The 19838-nt window shown below is 43.0% G+C and overlaps 2 protein-coding genes across 3 annotated transcripts in view; one reads left to right on the forward strand and one right to left on the reverse strand.

The window, feature by feature from the left end:
• LOC127162127 (GTPase IMAP family member 5) overlaps nucleotides 1–19838 on the reverse strand; it is a 269255-nt gene that overhangs the window by 84978 nt on the left and 164439 nt on the right. The gene's annotated exons all lie outside the window — the stretch shown is intronic.
• On the forward strand, nucleotides 1231–18750 carry srebf2 (sterol regulatory element binding transcription factor 2). 2 transcript variants are annotated; one of them, XM_051104583.1, is made up of 20 exons: nucleotides 1231–1486; nucleotides 5116–5342; nucleotides 6400–6550; nucleotides 6626–6771; nucleotides 6856–7008; nucleotides 7134–7409; nucleotides 7499–7613; nucleotides 8311–8462; nucleotides 8911–9109; nucleotides 9197–9372; nucleotides 10933–11182; nucleotides 11253–11419; nucleotides 11496–11667; nucleotides 11740–11845; nucleotides 11920–12029; nucleotides 14056–14188; nucleotides 14277–14442; nucleotides 16732–16908; nucleotides 17003–17099; nucleotides 17789–18750. In XM_051104583.1, the coding sequence occupies exons 1-20, from the start codon at nucleotides 1405–1407 to the stop codon at nucleotides 18004–18006; spliced, it is 3273 nt and encodes a 1090-aa protein (XP_050960540.1). In that variant the 5' UTR covers nucleotides 1231–1404; the 3' UTR covers nucleotides 18007–18750. The 2 variants fall into 2 exon arrangements, with proteins under 2 accessions (XP_050960540.1, XP_050960548.1); XM_051104591.1 differs by having other exon boundaries at nucleotides 6626–6765.

A 19838-nucleotide genomic window follows, 5' to 3' on the forward strand; every position in this document is an offset into this window, starting at 1 on the left:
CACAGCAAGAAGAAAAAAAATGAACAGTTTTGTGAGGTCTTACAAGAAAACAAAAACTGCTTATTACAGGTAGATGTTGAGGTGCAGTTCTGAGGTCTAGCCATTGTTTGTTTGAAGTAAATAGTAATCCCATTTCCTCCACTGATTTTCCCCTTTGTCTTTGTGTAATCGGAGGAAGAAAGTCATTTTTCCATAGAACATATTTGACTGACAATACTTAAGAAGATCCATATTTTTTGGCGTTTTTATGCTTTTATTTGGATAGGATAGTGTAGATGGACAGGAAGTGAAGTGGGACAGAGAGAAAGTGGTGGGGTTGAAAAAAAAAGGACCACGATCCGGGATTCGAACTCGGGTCGTCGGCGGCGCAATGGCGCTATGTGTCGACGCGCTAATCTCAAAACAATTAGTGTCAACCGGAATTCAAACTGAGTCTAAATACATCTGTATATTATATACTCAATACAAGATGATAAATTTCAAGGTAACAACGAGTGATGTGTCTTGATATGTGTATTGATATGTACATGTACAAAAATAATTGAAATGACTATATGTAATATTATTTTGGTTTATAAGACCCAAAACAACATCAAACATGAGTTATAGTATAGATTCTTGTAAATATAGGTGATCTATTAATAAAATAACAATAAAAATATCCTCCAAATGTCAGCCTTCATGTCCTGTTGAAAGACTTCAATTGTTTGCATTGCAGGTTATCAAATTGACATTCTGTTTTATGATTAGTTGTCATAAGATTAAGTAAATATACTTGGAAGGGATATCATATTTAGTTTTCCTAATGACAGCTGATCGTAACACAAACTGTCAACTGACAACACAACACTGTGGGGAAATGTAAATCTAAAGGTAAAAGCAGTGAAGTGTGGTAAGAGGAGGCGAATGGAAAGACACGTTTGGCCGCAGTGTGTGAAGATGCTGATGATGATGATGATGTAACTTCAACACAACAAAACCGCTCTTCACTCATGTTTACATATTCATCAGACCGCTCATTACATATTCATTAGCTGCCTCCATTCACTCAGAGCGGCCTGGGCGGGGTTTAATCCGTAGGGTGGCTCAAATGCAAATGAGCAAAGCGCCTCTGCTCATTGACGTACTATCAGGCCACGCTCAAGCGAGCGATCTGATTGGTCGACAGCGCCCGATCTTACGACGGCCACCGCCGGGCGCGGGCCAATCAGAGCAGCGCGTCAGAGCGGAGCGCTGTTTGTGAATGACGTCAATGCTGGGGCGCAAGATGGCCGCGTTCGATCGGTAAGCGCTCGAGCGACACCGGAACCGAGAGAACCGCCGCCGCACGGAGAGTCAGTGGATGCTGAGAGACATTCAGAGAGACTGAGACACGACACAGAGACACGCGACATCCGCGAGAGGATGGACGCCGCCGAGTTCATGGACACGATGGACCCGAGTCTGTCCGAGCTGGGCGACGAGTTCACACTGGGAGACATCGACGGTGAGCGATGAGGAGGAGGATGATGATGATGATGATGATGATGATGGTCGTAAACAACACAGATAATATTCTGCCTGTGTGTTTATGTTACTGCAGGAGATCTGTGTGTGTGATCAGATCAGTGTGTTCATCTGTTCATATAAACTCATCACACACTGTTATTTGTTTATTAACTCATAAAACATTCAGTCATCAGCCTCAGCTCACATAGTTTAGTTTAGTTTACTGTATTATAGCTAGAGAAACTAGTTGGTTTGGTGTGGACTGGTTGTCACGATGACACAATTCTGTCCGCGAGCGTGTGATGATGATGATGATGATGATGATGATGAATTCATCATGGGTATTAATTATCATAAGTGTGTCAGATGGAACATCACTGTCTGATCATAAATGTGGAGCAATAACACCAGTGCTATTATTAGTGCTGTTCTTGTTGATTGTGTAAATAGTGTTGTTGTTAGTGCTGTTATTAGTGTCTTTGTTGTTGTTTTTGTTATTAGTGCTGTTATTGGTAATATTAGTTCTGCTACTATTATTATTATTAGTTGTCTTGTTGATATTAGTAATGTTGTTGTTGTTGTTGTTGTTGTTATTATTATTATTAGTGTTGTAATTGGTGCTGTTGGTACTGTTATTGTTGTTATTAGTGCTGTTATTGTTAATATTAGTTCTTCTGTTATTATTATTATTATTATTATTATTAGTGCTGTTCTTGGTAATAGTTCTTCTATTATTATTATTATTATTATTATTAGTGCTGTTCTTGGTAATAGTTCTTCTATTATTATTATTATTATTATTATTAGTGCTGTTCTTGGTAATATTAGTTCCTCTGTTATTGTTATTATTATTATTATTATTAGTGCTGATATTGTTGATATTAGTAATGTTGTTGTTATTATTATTATTATAGTTAGTGCTGTAATTGGTGCTGTTGGTACTGTTATTGTTGTTATTAGTGCTGTTATGGTTGATTGTGTAAATAGTGTTGTTGTTATTAGTGTTTTTAGCGGCGTAGCTATTGTTGCCCAGATAGCACATGTCCCTGATAGCACACGTACATCTCAGAGACGTCTATTTGACGTCTGCATTTACATCTGTAAGACATCTGCAAGACGTAGTTTGCTCATCTGCAATACGTCTATTGGACGTTTCCTATTAGATGTCAAATAGACATCTATTAGATGTCTTTAAGATGTTTATGATTTAGAATGTATGTAAAACTGACATCTTACAGATGTCTGCCAGACGTTTGTACACAGCGGATGCTTTCCAGATCAAGAGATCTTTAACAGACATCTTGCAGACGTACGTGTGCTATCTGGGGTACGTCTGAAAGATGTCTGTTAAAGATCACTTGATCTGGAAAGCATCTGCTTTGTACAGACATCTGACAGACGTCTGTAAGATGTCAGTTTTACATACGTTCTAAATCATAAACATCTTAAAGACATCTAATAGACATCTTTTTGACATCTGATAGGGAACGTCCAATAGACGTATTGCAGATGGCAAAGTATGTAAAAACTATGTTTTCCAGATGCAAATGCAGATGTCAAACAGATGTCTCAGAGATGTATGTGTACTGGCAGGGTTGTTTGTGTTGGTATTAATGTTGTTGTAGTTATTAGTATCATTAGTGCTGTTATTGTGATTTTAGCAGTGTTATTTGTGTTGTTATTGTTGTTGTTAATAGTGTTGTTATTGCTGCTAGTTTGGTTGTTAGATGGACAATAATAAAGTATTTCTACTTTACTCAGGTAAAGTTTATTTTTTTTGATTTGGAAAACTTACTTCACTACATTTCATTAATAAAAGTTGTTTTTTGTTTACCTTTATTAGTTTAAAATGTAGTATTTCTTGTACTCAAGTAAATCTATGAACTACTTTTACTTGAATAAAAATAAGAAAGTACTATATTTCTACTGTGTTTAAGTATAAAATGATATTTAACATGAAATGTAGTACAGATAAAAGTAAAACGTAATGCTTTGGAATTTTGGGAAGTAAAGATTTATAAAGAAAAATACTTGAAAAGTACTTTTAAAGGAGAGTAAAAATACTTCATTACTGTCCACATCTGTTATTATGATGTTAGTAGTATTATTTAGTGTTGTTATTGGGTTTTCTGTTGTTTTTTTGTGTTTTTTGTTGTTAGTAGTGTTGTTATTGGTGCTAGTATTTTTGTTATTATCATAATGTGCCGTTACTGGTGCTGTTATTGTTGTTATTATGACGTTAGTAGTATTATTTAGTGTTGTTAGTGGGTTTCCTGTCGTTATTGGTGTTAATAGTGTTGTTGTTGTGAGCGGTTGTGTCAGCCGTACACATGCTCAAACACACATGCAGACTGTCCGTCAGTCGTCAGATGATTCTCAGTCAGTCCGAATGTTCCTCACACAGATCTCAGATCAGGTTTTCCTCAGATGAAACTGTTTTGAACTCACATTGCGCTCCATGTGATGGAATCAGTCTGAAATGGAAAAAAAAACAGCTTGTGTGTGTGTGAGCGAGAGAAAGTCGATCCATTCTGTGTGTCTAAACTAAAGACAAACAGACTCGTTTCACCTGTGTGTGTGTGATTTGTTTGATGTGCTCACTGAGTAAATGTGAGAGATTCTCCTGCTTGATGAGTCTGTGATGGGGATCTGTAGCAGTGTGTGATTCTGTCTGATGATCTTGAGCTCATCTGGAAGATTCTGGATCTCCAGCAGTGAAGTACACGTTACATAACGAGTTTTAATGGCTCATCATCATCAGAAACACATCAGTGTGTGTCACTGAGCTACACATGTGAAGAAGACATACACAAGTTATTAACAAAAGAGACAAGAATCATCATTTGTTCTGTTTATTAATAGCTCAGGCATGGGGGACTGAATCTCTTGAGCCCTGTCACGATCACAGCTCACATTTCATCACAAAATCACAATAAATGACTGACATAATGACAACGAAGCCTGATTTGGACTTTATTTTCATTATTATAAAACCCATTTACTCTGAATTCCCATTGGTGTAATGTGAAAAAAAATGGCTGAAATAAAAGCAAGAATGTGCAGTTGTTATCCCAGAATATCCCTGAAACTCATCTTCATTATTCAGACGTTTCTGAATTATGTTTAAGATGTGTTTTCCCACTGGTTTCGAGGTGAAACAGTCATAGTCGTGGCATTAATCCACTGGAAGCACTGGTTGGTTTGGTCCGGTGCGAGCGGAGACTGATTTCATCTGCTGCAGGTGTGACTGTATCAGTCCGAATACTGTAATAACACCATAAACCAGTCAAACCGACACGCCGAGCTCTGATACCAGTGTGTGTTATCACTCATTATCTCTCAGCTCTGACCTTCATCTCATTATCACAGGTCAAAGGTCAGGGTCAGGACTGCGCTACCCGCTGCCAGACAGCAATTGACCTTTTTCTAAGCCCCGCCCCCTTTCAACCTTGCGTCCTGTAATAATAAACCGGGTGTCCGTGAGTGTGATTATCAGTCGTTTACTGCTGTTTTGAAGGTCAGTGTGTTTGACTGACCCTGACAAGATCGGTTTGTCAACACACCGCCAGGGTTAATAATATCGGTCATATTCAGACGTTAATCTGTGTGTGTTTGTGTTTCTTTCAGAGATGCTGCAGTTCGTCAGTAATCAGGTGGATTTCCCAGATCTCTTCGAGGAACAGATGGGGGGCGGAGCTGTGGCCCCCGTGAGGCCCCTCCCACAGGTGGCCCCCAGCGCCATACTGACGCCCCCACACACGCCCATACAGACCAGCAGCCAGACACAGACGCAGACACAGACACAGACACGCACACCGCCGCTGCTGCAGCCGCGACCGCAACCGATCACACAGGTGAGTCTGACCACCCCCCCCAGACGCTGACCACGCCTCCTTCTACATGAGCACACCTCCACACTGACACATTCTTATGCTCTGACCACAAATCATCACACATGACTGCAGCCAGTCACACAGGTGAGTCTGACCACACCCCCTTACTCTAGACCACACCCCCTGTACATAAGCACACCTCCACACCCCTCACGCGCTGACCACAAATCATCACACATCGCAGCCAATCCCAAAGAGCTCACAAAGGTGAGCCTAACCACACCTCTCACTCTCTAGCCACGCCCCTTACATTGGATCACGCCCCCAGTCTCTAACCACACCCCCTTATACCTGCCAACACTGACACACCCCTTATGCTCTGACTTTAAATCATCACACGACCGCAGCCGATCACACAGGTCAGTCTGACCACACCCCTCACTCTCTAACCACGCCCCTTTGTATTTGACCACACCCCTCTCACGCTAACTATGACCCCTATACTTGACCACTCCCCCACAAAAATCATCAGCCAATCACACAGGTCGGTCTGACCACACCCCTCACTCTCTAACCACGCCCCTTTATACATGACCACACCCCTCACACTCTAACTATGACCCCTATAGTATGATCACACAGGTCAGTCTGACCACACCCCTCACACTCTGACCGCTCCCCTTACATGTGACCACACCCCTCACACGCTAAACACAAATCATCACCCATAGCTGATCACATAGGTGAGACTGAGCACACCCCTAATGATGTGGTCACGCCCCCTTACACCGGACCACACCCATCATGTTTTAACCATGCCCCCACACTGGCTCAACCTTCACGTTCTGACCACACCCCTAATGCTGTGTCCACACCCCCTAACACTCTGACCACACCTCCTTCGCTCTTACCACAAATCCTCGCACATGACTGTAGCCAATCACACAAGTAAGCCTGACCACATCCCTCACTCTGTAACCACGCCCCTTACACTTGACCACACCTCCTCACTCTTTGACCACACCTCATTTTAACGGCAGACAACTCCTCATGTCGTGCTCTGATTGGCTGTGCGCAGGTGCAGACGCAGACGTTCCCCATGCAGACGCTGGCGGTGCAGACGCCGACGCAGCCGCAGACGGTGATGATCGCGCCGACCGCCACGCCGTCACACCGATTCATCCAGAACCAGGTGATCTGCCAGCAGAACCCCAACGGCGGCTTCCAGGGTGAGACTCTCGCGCACACACACGCTATACGCACACACACACTCTTTCTCATATGCACAGCTGTGTGTTTCTCAGTCCTTCAGCCGCAGGTGCAGAGCATCATGACGTCGCCGCAGGTCCAGCCCATGACCATCCAGCACCAGCGGCTGTTGACGCCGACCGGTCAGACCATCCAGACGCTGTCCACCACGCCGGTCCACACCGTATCACAGCAGGTGCCTGTGCGTCACACACACGCGCGCTCACTGCAGACTGGTATTGCTGTGTTTTATGATGTCATGTCTGACCCTCTGATTGGCCGTCAGGTGTTGGTGCACCAGCCCCAGATCCTGAAGACGGACTCTCTGGTTCTGACCACGCTCAAACCGGACGGGACCCAAGTGCTGTCGACCGTCCAGAACCCGCAGGGCATCACCACCCTCACGGCACCCATCCAGACCACTGCGCTGCAGGTTCCTGTACGTCACTGTATACGCTGACAGATGTTCTTATTTCACGAGTGTTTAGTGTATAATCTCATGCAGAGAATATCTGAGCGTTTTCATTTAAAATGAGACACGAATGCCGTCGCTCTCTTTCACAGACGCTGATGAGCAGCAACATTCTGACCACCGTTCCCGTGATGATGGGAGGCGGAGACAAGCTGCCGATCAAGCAGCTCTCCACAGGCCCCACCCACACCGGAGGCGGAGCCAGGGTGACCGTGGACCAGAGCGTGGCCGTTACGGCGGGAACAGGGGCACCCGTGAAAGAGGGCGAGAGACGAACGACGCACAACATCATCGAGAAACGCTACCGATCGTCCATCAACGACAAAATCCTGGAGCTGCGCGACCTCGTGATGGGCAGCGACGCCAAGGTGTGTGTGCCGCACTGCACGCTGGGATGTGTGGGGCTCAGGTGACCGACCAAGCGACTGACTGACGGTCTGTTTGATTTGATTGACAGATGCACAAGTCTGGCGTTCTGCGTAAAGCAATCGACTACATCAAATACCTGCAGCAGGTGAACCACAAACTCCGGCAGGAGAATCTCACGCTCAAGATGGCCAATCAGAAGAACAGTGAGTCACATCACGTCACCGGCTTCACTTCTTTCCCTCAAATTCAACTTCATTTTTTTATAAATCCAGTGTTTAGTAGTATTTTTAAGAACTGTGTAATTTCCTTAATTTTTAACAATAATAAGGCCCTATGAAATTCCACCCCCCAATTCCTTTTTTTCTGAAATTCTTTTTTTTTTTTTTCTTCTTCTTCTTTTTTTTTTTTTTTTTTTTTTTTAACATTTTTTTTTAAGTAATCAAAGGATTTTCTATTTATAATTCATTATTAGATAGATTTATTATTAAAAATGATGGATATCAAATGCATAAATCTGAACTTAAATTTAATTTAATCTGAATTTAAACTCTGGACAAAAGAGATGTATAAATTAAAAATGGACAAAATCTTGTAATATTCTATAAATAAAATATTTAAACTTTAGTATTATTATATACTATTAAAATTTGTAGTAATATTCAGGTTTCAGTTTGGCTTTGATTAAATGTACATCCTTACTTGTGCTTTATTAATTTAATAATATTTAATAAATAATGTACAAAATGTATGCATTTATGTTCTCATTTATGCAGTTAGCAAGTGACTTACATTTTATCACTTAAACTGAATAATTATTACCTTATAGTTTTATTCACTTGTTAATAATATTAATATTTACTTTTTTGACTGTTGCGCGCTGTGTCTGTGTGTCTCTCGTAGAGTCGGTGTGTCTGTCTGATGACATGGATCTGAAGCCAGAGGTGGCCTTTATTTCTCCTCCTCCATCAGATTCGGGCTCCAGCTCTCCTCCTCAGCTCTCGCCCTTCTGCATCGACTCAGAGCCGGGCAGCCCACTGCTGGAGCACGAGACGGTGAGAGACACAGGCCCCGCCCTTAATGTCATATTCAAATCACCCCCTCATTTCATATTTAAATAAGAGCACAGGCTCCACCCCAATGTCTTATTAGAACACAGAACCCCACCCCCGCATTTCATATTCAAATCAGGGCACAGCCCTGTTGCATCATTACATATTCAAACCAGAGCACAGACTCCACCCCCTAATGTCATATTCAAATCAGAACATATGACCACATCCCCTCATTTCATATTCAGATCAGAGCACAAACTCCACCCCTAATGTCATATTCAAATCACAGTCTTTGCCTTCTCATTTCAAATTCATGTCAAAACAGGCTCCACCCCTTCACTTAATATTCCGATCAGAGCAGGGCTGTCAGTCTGATCCACAGCGCGGGCTACGACCACACGCTGTAATCGGAGGGAGGGCATGAATGTGATCCGTGTGTGTGTTTCAGGTGAAGAGCGAGCCGGACTCGCCATCGTCGGTGGGCGTGATGGACCGCTCGCGTCTGCTGCTCTGCACGCTCACCTTCCTCTGTCTGTCCCTCAACCCGCTGCCGTCTCTGCTGGGATCGGAGGAGAGCGACGGGCTGACGGCCGCGCACGGATCCTCGCGCACGCTCTTCACGCTGCCCGTGCAGACGCAGAGCTTCGGTGAGTCACGTGACCCGCTCACACAATCACATGCTGAACTGCGTGATTTGCTCCGATGCTGACGTTGCACCTGTGTCCGCTCGTCAGGGGCGTGGCTGTGGTGCGTGTTGCCGTGGTTCCTGGTGTGGGTCCTGAGCGGAGTGGGCGTGGTCTGGGGGTGTGTCCGTGTGCTGTACCTGTGGGAGCCGGTCACGCCCCTGCACTCGCCCACGTCAGTGAGATTCTGGAGACACAGGAAACAGGCCGACCTGCAGCTGTACCGGGTAAACACACACACACACACACACATATTTATAAATGTATATATTTAGATATTTATATATTTATATAAATACATATAAATACCCATATGAACAGGGCTTCACATTAACATTTTTGCTCACCAGCCACTAGTGGTTTTCCAAAATAACTAGCTACTCAGCATTTTCACTGACTACAATTTTGTTGTTGGGAAATTTATGTTTTTTATGACTAAAGTTACTGCGTATTAAAATTGATTGATTTTCCAGATCTTTTTTCCCTTAATTTAATAAAACACTATAAGGCTGTTAACAGTCAAATGAAATTGGTATTAATAAAACCGATCATGAACTCTAATGATTCATTAAAACGATTCATTCAGACGACTGATTCATTCAAGAATGAAGAAAGTGCCGGTGTTTATAAATTAATGATTGAATCATTGACTCAAATGATTAATTCAAACGATTCTTTCAGACGGTTGATTCATACCAGAATGAAAAAAGTGTCAGTCTTTATGAATGAACCACTGAATCATTGACTCTAAGGATTCATTCAGACAATTCGTTCAGATGGCTGATTCATTTAAGAATGAAGAAAGTGGCGTTCTTTATAAATGTTTAATTGAACCATTGACTCAAATGATTCTTTTAAATGAGTCGTTCAGACGGCTGATTCATTTAAAAATGAAGAAAGTGCCGGTGTTTATAAATGTATGATTTAATTAATGGCTCAAATGATTCATTCAAACAAATCTTTAATTGAATTATTGACTCAAATGATTCATTCAAATGAGTCGTTCAGGCAGCTGATTCATTTAAGAATGAAGAAAGTGCCTGTGTTTATAAATGTATGATTTAATTAATGGCTCAAATGATTCATTCAAACAAATCTTTAATTGAATTATTGACTCAAATGATTCATTCAAATGAGTCGTTCAGGCAGCTGATTCATTTAAGAATGAAGAAAGTGCCGGTGTTTATAAATGTATGATTGAATCACCGGTTCAAATGATTCATTCAAACGATTCTTTCAGACAGCTGATTCATTCAAGAATGAAGTGCCTGTCTTTATGAATGAACCACTGAATCATTGACTCAGATGATTCATTTAAATGATTCGTTAAGACAGCTGATTCATTCAAGAATGAAGAAAGTGCCGGTGTTTATAAATGTATGATTGAATCATTGACTCAAATGATTCATTCAGAAACGGGAATCATTCAGTAAGAAAAATGCGGCTGTATGTTGCTCAGAGATGCACGGCTGTTCTGCTGTGATCTATGTTTGAACTATTTCAGTTAACCAAAGAACGAAATATCAGCAGAAACACTGACAATACTGTACAAAAATGTATATTAACCACTCGCTTGAGCTCAACATTAAATATCACATTCTCTTTCACTCACCACTTTGGTTAAGCATTAATGTTGAGCTCTGTTTTCAACTGAGGAAAGTGTTCAGCGGGAGTGACCGTGTTACCCTCCGCTGCTGAAACCCACCTGTGTTAATGTCAAGCCCTGCGTATGAACACACTCGCCCATATCGTGCACTGGATGATCATGTGTCCCGCGTGTGATTCAGGGCGATTACGCGGCGGCCGCGGCGAGTCTGCACACGTGTCTGTCCGTCTTGTCCAGAGTGCTGCCGTCCTCCACCCTCGACATCATCTGCTCGCTCTCCTGGAACCTGATTCGCTACTGCCTGCGGAAACCCACCCCCCTGGGCTGGCTGGTGCGTCTGGTTGGAGGAAGACACGAGGGGGAGGAGTCACAGACCAGCTCACGTGACGCAGCGCTGGTGTATCACCAACTCAACCAGCTGCAGCTCACAGGTGTGTGTGTGTGTGTGTTGTAGTGTGTTATTGTAGTGTGTGTTTGTGTGTTAATGTGTGTGTGATTCAGGTAAGCTGGAGCGGCGGCCGCTGTGGGGTGTGTGTGTGTCTCTGAGCGCTGTGAATCTGAGCGAGAGCGCGGAGGGGAAGATGCCGCTCGCTCAGCGGATCCAGATCTTTGTGACGGCGGCCATCAGTCTGAGAGCGGCGCTGGGGAAACACCTCACCTGTCTGCCCGTGAGCATCTGCATAACACACATAACACGCGTGTAAACACGACACACACGTTCACACATCGCTGTCTGCGCGTCAGGGTTACCTGCTGAGCTGCGCCGAGGCTCTGGCCTGTCAGTCGGACTCGAAGCCCCTCCCGGACTGCCTGCGCTGGATCTTCACGCCGCTGGGCCGCCAGTTCTTCCTGAGCTGTGATTGGTCCGTGAGGGCGGAGAGCAGCGAGCAGATCTTCACGTCTCCGAGGGACGAAGGTAAGACCGGTTGACCCACCGACGGTCGTCTGAGCGTCCGGCCGCAGGACTAACACGCGTTTGTGTCTCTAGCGGATCCCGTCGCGCAGCTGCACTCCTGTTTCTGTGAGAAGCTCCTGGAGAGAGCCGTGCACACGCTGATCGAGCCGCAGAGCAGCAAACACGCAGAGGACGCTGGGTAAAACACTCACACACACACACTAATAAACAACCAATAATTCTACTATTCTGAAAGTGTCATGTCTCCTGTAGGGAGTTCACAGGAGTTCTGGAGTTTCTGCAGCTGTTGAACAGCTGTACTGAAGACTCCGCCCCCTCCACCGCCCCCTTCCCCGCGCTGGCCAATCAGAGCTCAACACCAGGTGTGTGTCACTGCCTCGTCTGTGCAAGAACAAACATTCACAAATAATGTATTCACCCCTTTGTCATCCAAGATGTTCATGTCTTTCTTTCTTCAGTTGTAAAGAAATTATGTTTTTTTGAGGAAAACATTTCAGGATTTTTCTCCATATAATGGACTGATATGGAGTTTGAACTTCCAAAATGCAGTTTAAATGCGGCTTCAAATGATCGCAAATGTGGTTGTAAATGATCCCAGCTGAGGAAGAAGGGTCTTATCTAGAGAAACAATCATTTATTTTCATAAAAATAATACAATTTATATAGTATTTAATGTCAAACGCTCGTCTTGTCTTTCTCTGTCTGGACTGTTTTTGTTCTGGTTCATGTCAGTTAGTGTATGTGGAAAAACTCCCATCTCATGTTCTCCCTCAACTTCAGAATCGTCCTATATGACTGTTTTACCTTTTTTGTTGCGGGTGTTTGATCTTCTTTGTAAACACTGTGTCTGTTCTTCTGCAGTGATGGAGGATGATTCTGAAATGATTTTTGAAGTTGAGGGTGAAAATACGATTGGAGTTTTTCCACATACACAAACTGTCTTGAGTCAGAACACACAGAGTTCAGGGAGAGAAACACAAGACGAGCGTTTGACATTAAAAAGTATATGAAGAGTTTGGTTTCAAAACACTATAAATCCATTTTGATTAATTTGAGTAAAAATGTGTTTTCTTTACCAAGAAAGTGTCAGGATGAAAACCACTATTTTCTGTTTCAAACTTTTACACAGCATCTTTAGGTTATAATAGCATTAAAAATGAATAACTCCAGATGTTGATTTTCAGAGATTTATTATAAAAACTGATTAGTTTTTCCCCCAAAATGTAATAATTCCATCAGTGCTCCACGTTTACTTTTCTTTTTAGGAGCTTGTGCTTCTAACTTAAAAAACTTAGGAGCACAGTCAAAATTTTAGGAGCACCTTCTAATCAATAATCCAAAAATCTGATCAAAAATTAGCTTTTCCATTATGAGGTGATATTTGACTCCTTAAAGTGAATTAGAGGGGAATATTGTTTTTACCTTTGTAATGACATTTTTTAACTTTATGTAAAGTATGCCATCTTTTATGTCAAATTTAAAAAAAAAAAAAAAAAAATATATATATATATATATATATATATTCATTTATTTGATTCCTTCGAACAGCTGATTCATTCAGGAGTAAAGTGACTGTTTATGATTTTAGTCAATGTAAATCTCATAATATTAACTTCTTGTTTATTGAACTGTTGTATTAAATCAGTATCTCCTTTACAAACTCCCCTAAAAGTCATAAAATCTGTCACTCATCTTTCATCACAATCTCACAAAGTTCCATTATAATGAACGAAACTCTCTACACTGCTCAGTCAATCTCTTATTTACACTCTCTCACACTTTGTTTATGAAAGGATTGGTCAGATGTGTCTGTGATTCATTACTCAACGCTGAAAACTAGGATGCGGTGTGTATTCAAATCACCTTTACTGTTTACAATGCGTGAAATGCTGCGCTGTGATTGGTGGATGTATCACATTCTGCAGAAAAGTGAGACAGGCGTTTGTCACGGTTTGGAAAGTTCGAAAAAACTTTGACAGAATAAGACAGCGGATATTACATTTTGTGTAGAATTAAAAACTTTTCAATACTGACCAGATAAAATACTGATTTTGGCAGAAACTCGGTTTTGCATAAAATGGAACCAAACTCTTCATATAAATTGTGTTATTTTTATGAAAATATCTGATCGTTTCACTAGATAAGACCCTTCTTCCTCCGCTGGGATCGTTTACAACCACATTTGTGATCGTTTGAAGCCACATTTAAACTACATTTTCGGGGCAGAATATCAGTCCATTACATGGAAAAAAACGCTTTCAAATTTCTTTATGATTGAAGAAAGAAAGACTTGAACATCTTGGATGACAAGTTGTTGAGTACATTATCTGTGAATCTCTATTCTGGAAGTGGACTTTAACTCCTTGAATGTGTCTCTGGTGTCTGCAGTGCGGGACCCCGTGTGCCGCTGGTGGGCGTCGGTGCTGAAGGCTGCGGTTCATTGGCTGCAGGGTGACGACGCGTCGGTGAGGTCACTGCTGGCGGAGGCGGAGCGGATGCCCAGAGCGCTGCACACGCTGGAGTGAGTGTTCACCTGTGTGAGTGTGTGTTTATAGTGACGACGCTCCGGTCTAACCGCACGCGTGTGTGTGTGTGTGTGTGTGTGTCAGTCACCCGCTGCCGAAGGCTGTGCTGGCGCTGTGTAAGGCGGTGCAGATGAGTGTGAGTCCGCAGAAGGGCGAGGGGGTCGTCAGCTGCCTCAGTCACTGCCAGCGCGCCAGCGCTCACCTGCACATCAGTGTGTGTCAGTCGCACAACAACACCTGGCTGCACAAGGTACACACTCACACCTACACACACACACACTGTTTTATACTGTACACACCGTATTTCCATCGCCCTACACCAAATCCTGGCCCTCACAGGAAACACCTTTTTCTTCCTTCTCAAAAGAACTGATTCTGCATGATTTATAAGTGTTTTGAATTATGGAGACACTCAGAATGTAATACCTGTGTCAAACCCATTAGGGGTGAGAGAAAAAAACTATTTTCTGATGCATCGCGATTCTCTCTTCAAGGATTCTGAGCTTGTTTTTTCTCCCTGCATATGACACATGAATTTGCACAGAATTTGCGCTGTGAAACACGTGTGTATTGTCTGACAGTGTGTGTTTCCACCCGCCGTGTTTTACTGCAGATACACTTTCATTAATGCTGTTTGTAATGCAGCGCTATTAGATACAGGAAACTCAAGCACTGATGGACTTTCACTTGTGCTTTGTGTTTTGTGACTGCAGTTAAATGCACTTGTATTTTCAAGTAGTTTTATATGAAATCGATGTGTGTTTTCAGAGCAGGACAGAACATCTGCTATATGGAAACAGATGTGTTAATTAGTGTGAATACAGTTAAAGCTGCCGCTGTCTGTGATCTCAGTCAGACCACAATGATGCTGAGGAAACAAGAAAAACACACAACTGTTGTCTGTACACTTTCAGATACTTAAAGAACTGTTATTTTAAATAAGTAATTGTTTTAAAAAGTAGCCTGCTTATATAATGAAAAATAAAGTAAATTTTGCACAAAATAAATTGGATTAAAAATGTATATGGAAAAGTAGGCATGTGCAGTACTACTGAAAACTGATTCATATTGAATGCATTATTTAATTCTTATACCATTAGTATTTAACCCATTTTTTATTGTGTAGTGAACAATAAGTATTTAAATAATTCACCCTTATAGGCTGTTTGTGTCTGAGCTTATTTATTTATTTACTTTAATTTCTGCACTTGCTACACTATATACTTCAGTGCAGTAAAAAGACTAACATGTGTTATACTAGTCATTTTAGAATAAATCAAAAAGCAGGATGTCTATAAACTATGGGAGTAGAAACAGCAGCGCAGTCAGATCCTCTACTGCCATCTTCTGCTTCATGTCATCTTAACAAGGTGTTGCTTTCCCCGTTTTTTCTGTTTTTTTTATCTTGTCTTTATGAATGAAAAGTGAATCTTTGAAGTGAATTTTACTGCTCAGTTGTTGAGTTGAAAAATAATAAAGGCTTTAAAATATTACAAGATTTAAAAATGTGTTCATGACTGTGAAGAAAAGTGATTGATGATCAAGAATACTGTTAAGATGTTGTTGAAGAGAAACATTAGATGAAAGCGTTATGACGCTCCTCTCCTGCGATTACCAGCCTCAACATCTGAATTGTATGTTGTTAAATGATATGAAACTGAACGTTCATGCCGCTATCATTATTTACGATGTTGCAATTATTATTTTTCTCAGTTTCTGATAAGAACGAGACAGGAGAGGAGTCTCGAGATTCTCCACCTATATATAGCACAAATAAAATGAGCTACAGCGGAAATGTACGAGCTGGTTTATGGTTATGCAGAAGTTGTAACGAACGCTCCGTGCGTGTGGTCGATTCTCATTATCAATTCAATGTCACAATTCATAAACATTTTATATCCAATTTATTTTGTGCTAAATTTGCTTTTTTTAATTTAAGCAGGCTACTTTTTTCCACATTTATTTTTTCAAAATAACAGTTCTTTAAGTATCCGAAAGTGTACAGACAACAGTTGTGTGTTTTTCTTGTTTCCTCAGCATCATTGTGGTCTGACTGAGATCACAGACAGCGGCAGCTTTAACTGTATTCACACTAATTAACACATCTGTTTCCATATAGCAGATGTTTTGTCCTGCTCTGAAAACACACATCGATTTCATATAAAACTACTTGAAAATACAAGTGCATTTAACTGCAGTCACAAAACACAAAGCACAAGTGAAAGTCCATCAGTGCTTGAGTTTCCTGTATCTAATAGCGCTGCATTACAAACAGCATTAATGAAAGTGTATCTGCAGTAAAACACGGCGGGTGGAAACACACACTGTCAGACAATACACACGTGTTTCATGTGTGCAATGAAGCCACGTCTCGAGCACACACACGTGCCACATGCAGGGAGAAAAAAAACACGCTCAGAATCACTGAAGACAGAATCACGATCCATTGGAGAATCTGTTGTTTCTCTCACCCTGATTATACACACACACTGCACTGGTGTTTCTCTGCATCCAATCATCTTCTCTGACTCTCTCTCAGGGGGTGGAGCTTCTGGTCTGTGACCTTCTGCTGACTCTGAGAACCAGCCTATGGCAGCGCGGAGGCGGGTCTAACGGGGAGCCGGGCCCCGCCCCCGGATCCCAGCTGGCAGGATTCCAGAGGGACCTGAGCTCTCTGCGGAAGCTGGGACAGGCCCACAGACAGGCCCAACACAAGGTGACCTTTGACCCCAGCCACGACCCTTCGCACTTGACCTCCGCGTACGGCTGCGATGTTATTAACGTTGCGAGTGTGTGTGTGTGATTTGTAGCTGTTCCTGCACGAGACGACGGTCCGACTGATGGCGGGAGCCAGTCCCACACGCACACACCAGCTGCTGCGACACCGAACACACAACTACAGCACAGGTAACACACACACACACACTCACACATGTTGTGTTTCCATGTTTTATGGGTTCATTCCATAGGCGTAATGGTTTTTATACTGTACAAACCGTATTTTCTATCACCCTACACCTAAACCTAGTCCTCACAGGAGACTGTGCACACTTTTACTTTCTCAAAAAAACTCATTCTGCATGATTTATAAGCCTGTTTCCTCATGGGGACCTCACAAATGTCCCCACAAGCTCAACATTTACTGCTATTACTATCCTTGTGGGGACATTTGCTCCCATAACGTGATGAATACCAGGTGCACACACACACACACACACACACACACACACACACACACACACACAATCACACATGTTGTGTTTCCATGTTTTATGGGTTCATTCCATAGGTGTAATGGTTTTTATACTGTACAAACCGTATTTTCTATCACCCTACACCTAAACCTAGTCCTCACAGGAGACTGTGCACACTTTTTGAATTTCATAAAACACTGTTTAGTATGTTTTTTAAGCCTTTTGTTTTACGGGGACACAGGAAGTGTCCTCATAAACCATGTTTACGTTGTAGTACCCATGTCATTATACACATTTGTGTCCTCATAAACCATATATACCAGAACACACACACACACACACACACTCTATAGCAGCTGCCGCCATGTGCTCGGTCTGTGCTGACGTGCGTTTGCGTTGCAGACGGCGACTGCGCGCTGGGCGAGCGCGAGAGGGCTCACGCTATCCTGCTAGCGTGTCGTCACCTGCCGCTGCCGCTGCTGACGCCGCCGGGTCACCGCGCACGACTGCTGGCCGAGGCCAAACGCACGCTGGAGCGCGTGGGAGACCGAAGATCACTGCAGGACTGCCAGCAGATACTGCTGCGGCTCGGCGGAGGAACCACCATCGCTGCCACATAACACACACACACACACACACACACACACACACACACACATGCACACACACACACTCATACACACTGAACCTTCATCAGCTGTATGTTAGTCATGACTGTGTTAATATTAGATGTATATTAGTTTCATTCTGAACACACACACACACACACACATACGGTTCAGTCAGATCTATGCGACAGCTAGTAAATAAACAGCTCATGTGTCTGCAGCTACCTCACACACACACACACACACACACACACACAAACACACACACACACGTTGTACAGAACTGTGTCTTATAGACCAAAGTCTTCTAGCGCTAGTGAGACACATGAGGGTATTATATAATTATTATTTCACACGACCTTAATGCTTCATCATGTGTAATTACTTCATTTAGTTTCTGATGTGTTTGTTTTTTTTGTCTTTATTCTTTTATATTTGAAAATATGACAGCGGGACTTTTATTATGACAACACGTGATGATAGATGATGATGATGATGTATCGGTCACGCACACATCAGAAACTAGCTGTTAATGCAGGAAAAGCATAGGAAGTAAGCGTGTGTGATATTTGGGTTTTTTTAATAATTTAATCTCCAGGTTCTGGTTGTGTTTCAGTATCTAACTATAATAACTCTCTCTGCAGCTCCGTCACACGCACTCTCTCTGCTTTCACTCTTTCGTTCACGTGTTCGTCTGAATTTCTACATCTTCTGAATTTTTTTTTGTAATAAAACTTGCAGATGCCGTTGAAGAACCATCTTGTGTTCGTGTGCAGTTTATTCAACACAATACAGCTGTCACATGTATGCGTAAATGTTTGTTCCTTTGGGTTCACAGACTTAAACTGAAGCTCAGTCGATATCATTTTATCAGGCAGTTTTTACTAGTTTTGATGTTTCTGATCATAAGTTGCACAAATCATAACTTGAAGACGTCATGTGTGGATTTTTGTAAACACCTTCTCTATCAGTTTAGTTGTTTATCTCTTTATTTTCTTGTATTTTTTTTTTTTTTTTTTTCAAAAAAGGGAGATTTAAGCCAGTTTTAAGATTAAACTGTGGGTCACAGAACAATAGATGAGTGCCAAGAAGGGGCTCGTACAAGGCGGAGAGGCCTAAGCCATTGCGACCCTTGAAATGGGAAACCGGGGGGTTACGACCAACTGAAACGCCCGCCGTGGGTGCACGCTCTGCTGATATGGCCACCACATATACATGTGGGGGGGATGGGTGCTCCGCGTACCGCCCACCACCAGAGGTCACATTCTCCTTATTTTTCACACAGACTGTTACACTATCTCTTGGACTGCATCTCCCATCCTCCACTGCACTGATTGCGTCACACGCATATGGCCAATCAGTGCTGCTATAAAAGCCCTGGACTCTCCCAGGGCGGAACTGAAGGTGGAGCAGCCCTCCGGGGCAGAGCAGGAGGCGGAGCAGGACTCCTCCAGGGCGGAACTGGAGCAGGAGCGGCCCTCCAGAGAGGAACAGGAACCCGCGTTACGGTCTGGGACCTGGGGAAAGCAGAGACAGAGGAGACAGACAGAGGAGGGAGAGAAGCAGAGAGCTTGTAGGGGGGCGCCACCTCCAAGGGAGGATCCACAGTCACGGCTGACACCTCTGGAGGCATTGGCGCAGCTTCTCCGACCAAGGGGAACTCTGGAACAGGCTTGTGACCAGACGGGAGCTGGGGCGGAGCAGGAAACTGCGTCATGGCCTGGGACCTGGAAACAGCAGAGACAGAGGAGGTAGAAAGAATATGGGGAGAAGCAGAGAGTCTGTAGAGGGACGCCGCCTCCATGGGAGGATCCACAGCCGAAGCTGAGACCTCAGGAGGCATT

The sequence above is a fragment of the Labeo rohita genome, chromosome 3 (assembly GCF_022985175.1).
Source record: "Labeo rohita strain BAU-BD-2019 chromosome 3, IGBB_LRoh.1.0, whole genome shotgun sequence".
Taxonomy (NCBI): Eukaryota; Metazoa; Chordata; class Actinopteri; order Cypriniformes; family Cyprinidae; genus Labeo; species Labeo rohita.

Coding starts and splice junctions, on each gene's coding strand:
- srebf2 (XM_051104583.1), top strand. CDS start 1,405: ATGGACGCCGCCGAGTTCATGGACACGATGGACCCGAGTCTGTCCGAG. Junction 11,183..11,252: donor CAACCAGCTGCAGCTCACAG/GTGTGTGTGTGT, acceptor TGTGTGATTCAG/GTAAGCTGGAGCGGCGGCCG. Junction 11,668..11,739: donor CACGTCTCCGAGGGACGAAG/GTAAGACCGGTT, acceptor TTGTGTCTCTAG/CGGATCCCGTCGCGCAGCTG.